The sequence below is a fragment of the Cucurbita pepo genome, chromosome LG12 (assembly GCF_002806865.2).
Source record: "Cucurbita pepo subsp. pepo cultivar mu-cu-16 chromosome LG12, ASM280686v2, whole genome shotgun sequence".
NCBI lineage: Eukaryota > Viridiplantae > Streptophyta > Magnoliopsida > Cucurbitales > Cucurbitaceae > Cucurbita > Cucurbita pepo.
This window is the reverse complement of record NC_036649.1, coordinates 9,462,002-9,471,515: the sequence shown is the minus strand read 5'-3', so window position 1 is coordinate 9,471,515 and position 9,514 is coordinate 9,462,002. Positions and strand designations below refer to the sequence as shown.

The 9,514-nt window shown below is 37.1% G+C and overlaps 1 protein-coding gene and 1 pseudogene across 4 annotated transcripts in view; both read left to right on the top strand.

Annotated features, from left to right (window-relative positions):
• LOC111806717 (pre-mRNA-splicing factor ATP-dependent RNA helicase DEAH7) overlaps window positions 1-5,173 on the top strand; it is an 11,490-nt gene extending 6,317 nt beyond the window's left edge. For all 4 annotated transcript variants that reach the window (XM_023692151.1, XM_023692152.1, XM_023692149.1 and 1 more), the window contains exons 11-19: window positions 96-204; window positions 1,152-1,329; window positions 1,413-1,642; window positions 1,733-1,909; window positions 2,399-2,470; window positions 2,550-2,726; window positions 2,971-3,032; window positions 3,112-3,264; window positions 3,360-5,173. In XM_023692151.1, the coding sequence (XP_023547919.1) occupies window positions 96-204; window positions 1,152-1,329; window positions 1,413-1,642; window positions 1,733-1,909; window positions 2,399-2,470; window positions 2,550-2,726; window positions 2,971-3,032; window positions 3,112-3,264; window positions 3,360-4,959 (2,758 nt within the window). In that variant the 3' untranslated portion in view covers window positions 4,960-5,173. The remainder of the gene's footprint in view (window positions 1-95; window positions 205-1,151; window positions 1,330-1,412; window positions 1,643-1,732; window positions 1,910-2,398; window positions 2,471-2,549; window positions 2,727-2,970; window positions 3,033-3,111; window positions 3,265-3,359) is intronic.
• A 371-nt stretch (window positions 5,174-5,544) lies between these two features.
• Window positions 5,545-9,141, top strand: LOC111806372 (annotated as a pseudogene).
• The last annotated feature ends 373 nt before the right edge of the window (window positions 9,142-9,514 follow it).

The window sequence follows — 9,514 nt, the reverse complement described above, 5'->3', positions numbered from 1 at the left end:
TTTTTTTTTTTTTTTTTTTTTTTTTTTCGGATTTGCTCTTGTACCAGCTTAGTACTTTTCTAAACCTATGACCATTGTTAATTTCATTTGCATAGGTATGATAGAGATGAAGGTAATACAATGTTCGATGCTGATAGCTCATCATTTTACTTTGGAGATGATGCTGCCTTCCAGAAGAAAGAAGCTGAGCTGGCCAAAAGATTGGTATGTTCAACACGTTCAATTTATTTTTCTAGATTGATGTGTGTTACATGCTTTATAATTCAACTTCTATCAACACCATTGGTAACTTCTCTGCATAAAGGGCTGTAGTTGAGAAATTCTTTATTAGTTTTAAGTGTCATCTACTTCGTCTGCTGCAAGTTGCTATTGAATTAAAATTTTTAATTGAGGCTTGGGTTTATCATAAAATCCCATCTTCTTTTATCCAATGAGGCTTATGCCTTGAAGCTTGACTCGTGGCAGGGCTTTAGCTTTAGCCTCGAGGCTTATGCCTTCGTTGGAGCATAAGGGGCTTACATTTGGGTGAAAACGCACTGAGGCTTAAAATCTTTACGCCTTGTGTAAGAATTTGAGGGCTAATATTGATTAGTTTCATCTTCAAAAATATAAATGGTCGAGTTATGACAATTTGATTTAATTACTATATTTACCAATGTGACTTGAAACATTGAAGACAAATTTATAGTTAAGTTAATCCTTTTAATCATAATTATAGTTATGTTACAAATATCCTCTGAGAATTTTTGTTTAAGTGGCAATTGCCGGGTTTTTTTTTATACTTTTATATGACTATTATGTTTATCAATACACATTGTTTATATTCTAGTTTTTTTTATTAGATCTATCAAGAACTCCAAAAGAATTGCCATGTTGTCCATGTTTATTTCAATATCTGTATACTCCAAATATAGCTTGGTTGGTTCAGTTCTCTGTCCCTTGTCTATTTAAAAGCTCTTTAGTTTCAAATCAGCATCTACTGCGCGTTCTTTAGAACAGTTTCCATCCTGTGAATATTTGGTAATGGAGAAAATTTAAGGAATTGTTTAGATGTTCCTTGGTTTGATCCTCTTTCAACATATATCGTTCTCCATTTCTTGTTGAAAAAATTAAAATTTTATGAAAGTGAGTTAACATGATCTATGATGCAGGTCCGTCGAGATGGAACCAAGATGACCCTTTCTCAGAGCAAAAAGCTGTCTCAGCTCACTGCAGATAATGCACAATGGGAAGACCGACAACTTTTGAGATCTGGAGCTGTTAGGGGTACTGAGGTGCAGACTGACTTTGATGATGAGGAAGAGAAAAAAGTCATTCTTCTTGTCCACGGTAAGAAGTATTCTTTCATGTATGTGATAACTGTAACGTTATGTTGGCTGAGTTGAAGCTAAAGTTGTTGCATTTTGTGACAGATACAAAGCCTCCTTTCCTTGATGGAAGAGTTGTTTTTACCAAACAAGCCGAACCAATAATGCCAATAAAAGATGCTACATCAGATATGGCTATAATATCGCGCAAAGGATCTGCGTTGGTCAGGGAAATTCATGAGAAACAAAACATGAACAAGTCACGACAACGCTTTTGGGAGCTTGCAGGCTCCAAACTTGGTGATATCCTTGGTGTTGAAAAAACAGCAGAGCAGGTTTGTGTGATTCTTTGCAAGATAAAGATGATGTCTTTTGGTGCCCTTTCCATAATGGTTCTTAATGTATTTTTTTTTTTAATATGATAGATAGATGCAGATACTGCAGCAGTAGGTGATGAAGGTGAGGTCAATTTCAAGGAAGATGCGAAGTTTGCGCAGCACATGAAGAAGGGGGAAGCAGTGAGTGACTTTGCTAAGTCAAATACCTTAGCACAACAAAGACAATATCTTCCTATATATTCAGTCAGAGATGATCTGCTACAGGTTATAATTATTTTCCTTCTGTTTGTTCTCCTTCATTACTTCATCTCGTTATTTTAGTTCTTTCCCATTTATAGTTTATAGTTAGGGTAATAAAAATCTTCAAACTTGGCTGGAATATCTTGGATAGGGTCTAGAGAAAGTTATATTTTACTTGATTGAAACCTCTTTTTCTAGGGTTGCTCTCTTTTGTGAGCTTTGTTTTGTCCTTGCCCTTAGTATTCTTGCATTTTTTTTTCTTCAATGAAAGTTGGTCTTTTTATTTAAAAAAAAAAAAATGAAGACTTCTCAAATGTTTGAATTAGGTGGTAAATTGTCATCCTTCTTTTGATCATCAATAGATATTTTCTTTAGTGATTGTGCTGACAAATTGTATCTAGAAATACACAAATAAAATTGTTTGTGGATTCTTATCATCTTGTGTTGGGGCAGAAGACTGTTGTTGGATTATTTTAAACTTTTTTTAATGGACTGAACTAATGTCTTTTGTAGGTTATCCGTGAAAATCAAGTGATTGTGGTGGTTGGAGAAACTGGTTCAGGAAAGACCACACAATTGACTCAGGTTTATTCATCATTAACTACCTTTTCACCCTTAAATAGTTTATTAGGTTACCTCTTTTAACACCAACATACTTTGACAGTATCTATTTGAGGATGGTTATACCACAAATGGTATCATTGGTTGCACCCAACCAAGGCGTGTGGCAGCTATGAGTGTAGCCAAAAGAGTCAGCGAAGAGATGGAGTGCGAGTTGGGTGATAAAGTAGGTTATGCCATTCGATTCGAGGATGTAACTGGGCCGACAACTATTATTAAGGTGAATACATCTTCTCAGAACGTGTATCACTCTTCATTCTATGAGATCTTCCACGGCTAGTTTTATTTTTTATTTTTTTTATTCTTTTTTTTTTGTCTCTAGTTATTATATGATGGCATATCTCAACCACAGTTGAGTTGAGATGGGTTCAAGGATGAATGGCATTCTATTCATTACCCATATGATTATAAGGTTCATGTTTGATAATGCTAGTTGTGAATAACCTGTCCTCATATTGTTTCAGTATATGACTGATGGAGTTCTTCTGCGTGAAACTCTCAAAGATTCTGATCTCGAAAAGTACCGGTATGCCATGTTCAGATTTGTTTTCTATTTCGGGGAGGAAAATGTTCTTTTTTTGTTGACTTTTATCATTCTCTTTCAGTGTAATTGTAATGGATGAAGCACATGAGAGGTCACTTAGCACGGACGTCCTCTTCGGGATCTTGAAAAAGGTGGTTGCCCAACGTCGTGATTTCAAGCTTATCGTGACATCTGCAACTCTTAATGCTCAAAAGTTTTCGAACTTTTTTGGAAGGTACTTTTGATTTAGTTTTTTATTTTTTGTTTATCCATGTGTGTATATCTGGGTTGATATGCCTCTTATAACTAATGCACAAAAAATATTTGCAGTGTCCCCATTTTTCACATCCCTGGGAGAACATTTCCTGTGAATACTTTGTACAGCAAAACTCCATGTGAAGATTACGTCGAAGCAGCCGTAAAGCAGGCTATGACCATCCATATCACAAGCCCTCCTGGTGACATTCTTATCTTCATGACTGGCCAAGACGAGATCGAGGCAGCCTGTTTCGCCCTTGCAGAGCGTATCGAACAGCTCATTTCAACCACAAAAAAGGGGGTGCCCAAACTTTTGATACTTCCCATATATTCGCAGCTGCCAGCCGACTTGCAAGCGAAGATATTCCAGAAAGCTGAAGATGGCGCTCGTAAATGCATTGTTGCCACCAATATTGCCGAGACTTCCTTGACTGTTGATGGAATATTTTACGTTATTGACACTGGTTATGGTAAAATGAAAGTGTATAACCCTAGAATGGGTATGGATGCACTACAAGTATTTCCAGTAAGTCGTGCTGCTGCTGATCAGCGTGCTGGACGTGCCGGTAGAACTGGACCTGGTACTTGCTACCGTTTGTACACAGAAAGTGCGTACTTAAACGAAATGTTGCCAAGTCCTGTGCCAGAGATCCAAAGAACCAACCTGGGGAATGTTGTTTTGCTGCTTAAATCTCTTAAAGTTGAGAACTTACTGGATTTCGACTTCATGGATCCACCACCACAAGATAACATTCTTAACTCTATGTACCAGTTGTGGGTATTGGGGGCTCTTAACAATGTAGGAGGTTTGACTGAACTTGGGTGGAAGATGGTTGAGTTCCCCCTAGATCCCCCACTGGCCAAAATGCTTTTGATGGGCGAACAGCTCGGGTGCCTCGATGAGGTACTGACGATTGTTTCAATGCTTTCAGTACCATCAGTGTTTTTCCGACCCAAAGATCGAGTCGAGGAGAGTGATGCTGCAAGGGAAAGGTTTTTCATACCAGAATCCGACCATTTAACGCTGTATAACGTTTATCAGCAATGGAAACAACACCAGTACAGGGGGGATTGGTGCAATGACCATTTCTTGCACGTCAAAGGGCTACGAAAGGCTCGAGAGGTGCGGTCGCAGTTGTTAGACATTTTGAAGACTCTAAAAATACCTCTGACATCCTGTTGGCCCGATACGGATCTCGTGAGAAAAGCTATCTGCTCTGCTTATTTTCACAATGCAGCTAGACTGAAGGGTGTGGGAGAATATGTGAACTGCAGGAATGGGATGCCATGCCATCTTCATCCAAGCAGTGCTCTGTATGGCATGGGATGTACTCCCGATCACGTCGTGTATCACGAACTGATTTTGACGACAAAGGAGTATATGCAGTGTGCAACTGCAGTCGAGCCTCAATGGTTGGCTGAACTTGGACCGATGTTCTTCTCCGTCAAGGAGTCAGATACATCGCTCTTGGAGCATAAGAAAAGGCAAAAAGAATCGAAAACAGCCATGGAAGAAGAAATGGAGTCGTTAAGAAAGATTCAAGTCGAGTCCGAGAGAGAAAACAAGGAGAAGGAAAGGGAGAAGAGGAGACAGCAGCAGCAACAAGTTTCTATGCCTGGTTTACGTCAAGGTTCTGGAACTTATCTAAGACCAAAGAAGCTAGGTTTGTGAAAACACAACTTGTATTGTATTGTATCAAATAGTTGGCTCATAAAATGGTATGGCTAAATGAAATTTTAGCTAATGTTTGAAAACAGGAAGTGTAAATTATGAACTGAGTTTAAACGGACGGCTATAAACTATATATGCCGACTATATCGACTATCCCAAGGCAAAATACTTATTTATCGAAGCTAGGCTTTGTTTCAAGCCTATGTTCAAACAATTCTAAAGAACGATTAGAAAATTTGACTCGATGATTTGAGGTTTCCCTGTTGGACTAGATCATTTTGGGGGAAATGGATCATTTCACGTGACCGTACACAATGCTAGATGAACTTCGATAGAATGAATCGAGATTTTTGCAGGGTGGAATCGTGCAATACTAGGCACGAGATAAATCTTCTAACGAACCGTGCTTTTTTCGGATAAGCTAATTTGTTTGAATCCTACCGACATGTTGTCTTTGGCATTGATTTGGCATCGAGAATTCTTTGGAAGAGATGTGAAAGAGATAAAAGTATATATTTTTTTTATATAATTAAAAAAATTAGGGGGAAATAAATATAATTTGACCTTGTTATTTAAAAAATGTTTACTAATAATTAAGAAGTGAGAAACGGAACGTAGATTCCCGGCGTCGATAAAAATTTGCCCCATTTATCTTTTTAGGGCTTCCAGGTTTCCCGCGAGATTATGGAAGCTGAAGGTAACCGTTGTTGAATTCCTTTCCAATTTTGCATTTTCTTCTCAATTTGAATTTGTTGATCAATTGCTTCGTTCACTCTCTTAGATTACGGAAAAATGTGCTTCAGGTCAAAAGACAGCCACAAATCCGTCTGCAATGCTTGCTGGTCTTCTTACCAGGAGAGCAAAGCTCCACGACGAGCTTCGGAGTATTGAGAAACAGGTTTGCTTTGATTCCTTGACAAGAGTTTTGGAATTTCTGTGCTTCTGATTTATGAATATGAACTCGACAGTGTCTTTTAGAGGATTTTTGTTTCGATTCTAGTTGGGTTCCTACGCTTTTATAGTTGTTACGTTTTTTGCCACTTGTTCTACGAAATCTTGCGTCACTTGTTCTGAATACACTGTCACACTTGTTCTATGAAACCACATACGCTAAAGATTAGTTTCACTGCATTAGCCAGCAACAACCGAGCTTTACTTTTAAGCCGTACTCCAGTTAACGGCGGGAGAGTATTTTCCTTTTATATTCTATCAAATACCTGTGGAATATCAAAGGTCTTAAGAAGCTTTCTCCCAACACTTTTCCAGTGTAGAAAGTAATTTTCACTTCCCTTCTAATTTTTGAACAAGAAATAGAGACTTTTTTGTTGATATTATTATTTGTAAAGTTACAATAAGTTTACATCCTTCTTTCATGAGAAGTTAAAGTACAATAGCTTACCTCGTTAACAAAACAAGCAGTGTTGTATTCTAAGAAAACTAATAGGATTGCTTCTTTGGTTTTACTTCCATCTAATTTTAATACTTATATCCGGTAATATATGCAGGTTTATGACATGGAGACTAATTACCTACAGGATCCAAGCCAATGTGGGAATGTATTGAAAGGTTTTGAAGGATTCCTGTCTGCATCTTAGAGTACTGCTCTGTATGGAGTGTCTATAATATTATTCATATTAGTTCTCGTTATTCATGCATGTTACCTGTCTTAACACATGAAGATTTACGTTTACTGAGTTTTAATTTAGAAATGGGATCAATAAAATACTCTCTTTCCAATTGAAATATAATTTAGAAAAAATCACACTTTTGGTCTCTGAAGTTTTAATTTAAGTTCTAAATTAATTTCCGTTTAGTTCATAAGTTGTAGAAGTGACACTTCAGTTCTTAAGAGGAGATTTGGGCTGTGGTGGTCATTTAATGTTCATTATTTTTACAAAAGGTTTCCCCTTTTTATTGTAAAGTCATTCCAAGGCTATTTTTTTAAGTAAAAAAAAAAAAAAGTAAGTGAGGTAAAGTTTATGAATACTTGTGGATGCAGTTTAAAGCGGTCTAGGAAGTTTCAGCTTGAAGATAGGCTCTTCTCACTGTCTTCTGTTACCTCCCCTGCTGTATGTACTTCGATTCTTAACCTGTGTCTGAAGTGGAAATTTAGTTGTGTGATACAAGAGATATAATTTTTCATGTAAAACAAATGTAAACTAGCTTTTAATAAATTTTATGTACAAATGATAAATGCATCTAGAGGGCTAAGACAAGGACATCCTATTCGGTATAAGGTCTTAAGTTTGGGGCTAATAAGATATCCAGATTGATGTTGGATCCATTTTAGTGTATGCTTTGCTTTCTAGGATCTGAAGCATTAGCCATTTGCCATAATATTTGTATTCTAGAAACTTTTGGTATTTGGTTCTACAATTTTTTGGACTAAATTGGATTCTTCACTTTTCGCTTATAGAGATTATCATGGAACTTTTTTATTATACTTTCTTCAAAGGAAAAATTAATGTTTTATGTAATTATGTGTTTAGGGTATTTGGTTAGAAAGAAACTATATAGGATCTTTAGGGATTTTCTAGGAAGTGGAGAGCGTTTCATAATTTTGCTAATAATTGTTATCTTTGAGCTTCTTTTTATAATAAAATTAAAATTGTACTCCACTATGGTAATTACTTCAAATTGGGACGATTTTTTGTATTTTTGTGGAGGTGATTGAACTATGATTTGGGGTTTTATTAGATCTATATAATGTTGGGGTATACTATTTGAAGCTTTTGTGTCTTGTTGTAGCCTTCCGAATTCTTATTGAAAAGTTGTTTTTGTGTGTGTGTTTCTTTTAAAACTTAGGAAATTGCAGACTTGTAATTTGAAATCGGTTTATGTTTATGGATTTATAGACTGAATAAATTAATGGTGAAGCTCGTTGCATATACTATACAGTATACTTTGTTTTCTATCTGGAAAATGTAAAATATGTTGTCTTGTACTTCTGGCTGAGTACTTTAATTTCCCCTTTTCTCGTATGTTACGACCTCCCACTGTCATAACCTTTCTTCCTCTCCCCCCATAGTTTCTAGTATAGTTTTGTGAGATCCCACGTTGATTAGAGATGAGAATGAAACATTCCTTATAAGGGTGTGGAAACCTCTCCCTAGTAAACACGTTTTAAAACCGTGAGACTGACAACAATACGTAACGGGCCAAAGTGGACAATATCTGCTAGCGTTGGGCTTGAGCTGTTACAAATGATATCAGAGTCAGACACCGGACGGTGTGCAAGCGAGGACGCTGGGCTCCCAAAAAGGGTGGATTGTGAGATCCCATATTGGTTGGAGAGGGGAACGAAACATTCTCATAAGGGTGTGAAATCCTCTCCCTAGTAGAGGCATATTAAAACTGTGAGGATGACGGCGATACGTAACGGGCCAAATCGGATAATATGTACTAGGGGTGAGCTTGAGTGGTTACAAATTTGCTCTAGATTTCATATTCTACCATTCTTTTTCGCTTTAATTTTCAGGCTGAAGAGCTTGCAGCTGGACGTGATGGTGAGTCTTAACGCTAAGAATAAATTCTTCTGATTTTTTGTGATTAAATTTAATCGTCTTCTTTTGTGAACCTTGTTGCAGATGGGAGATCCGACTTAGGTCCTGGCAGATCTAAAGGCGGTGGCATATATTCCAATGGACAGTTAGTATTCTGCCAATTTTCTCCTTCCTTCGATAATTTTGCTTTAAACTTCTGCAACATAAAACACCATTTAACAATGAACAACCACAGATAAAAGAGGAAAAGGAAATAACTTCTCTGAACCCTGTAACTATCTTACTTTGTAAAGCTTTGAAGGTGTTTTATCTTCAGATAGTTTGTACATAATACAAATTTGTGCATTTCATGTGCAGAGGGAAACCCAAAAAGGGAAGACCGACCCCGAGGGATGCAAAGAGAATGAGACAATCAAGCGAGCAAGATTTTGACTATGACGATGATCAGGACTCGGCGTTGTGAATGCTGTAAATGAAGCCTCTAATGGCAGCATCTACAGAAATCCACGGACTCGGCTCATCCTTACGGAGGCCAACGTAGGGAAGTGTAGCTATTTATCTGTGTTTGATCATGCTTGTTTAGATTATAAATGAAGGGGATACGGTCGGATCTTCGATCTATCATTAGCTCGGATCTTCAATCTATCATTAGCTATGTGAGCGATTCTCTTATTCTATATTTTTCACTTTGGATATCAATTGTAACAGCCCAGGTCCACCGTGAGGAGATATTGCCCTCTTTGGACTTTCCCTTCGAGGCTTCTACTCAAGGTTTTAAAAGACATCCTCTCAAGGCTTTAAAATGCATCTGCTAGAGTATATTTTTACATCCTTGAAAGAATGTTTCGTTCCCCTTTCCAACCAACATGGAATCTCACATCAACCCTCGTAACTTTGTTATTTTTGGAATCAGTGAAAAGATATCATACGAATGAGTGTGTTATCTCTCACGAATCACATTTCCTATAAATGAAGTTTTTAAGTTCGGTTGATTCATATATTTTAAAATTAATTTGAGTCGAACGTGAACATGTCGTACTTCTAGATTTTAA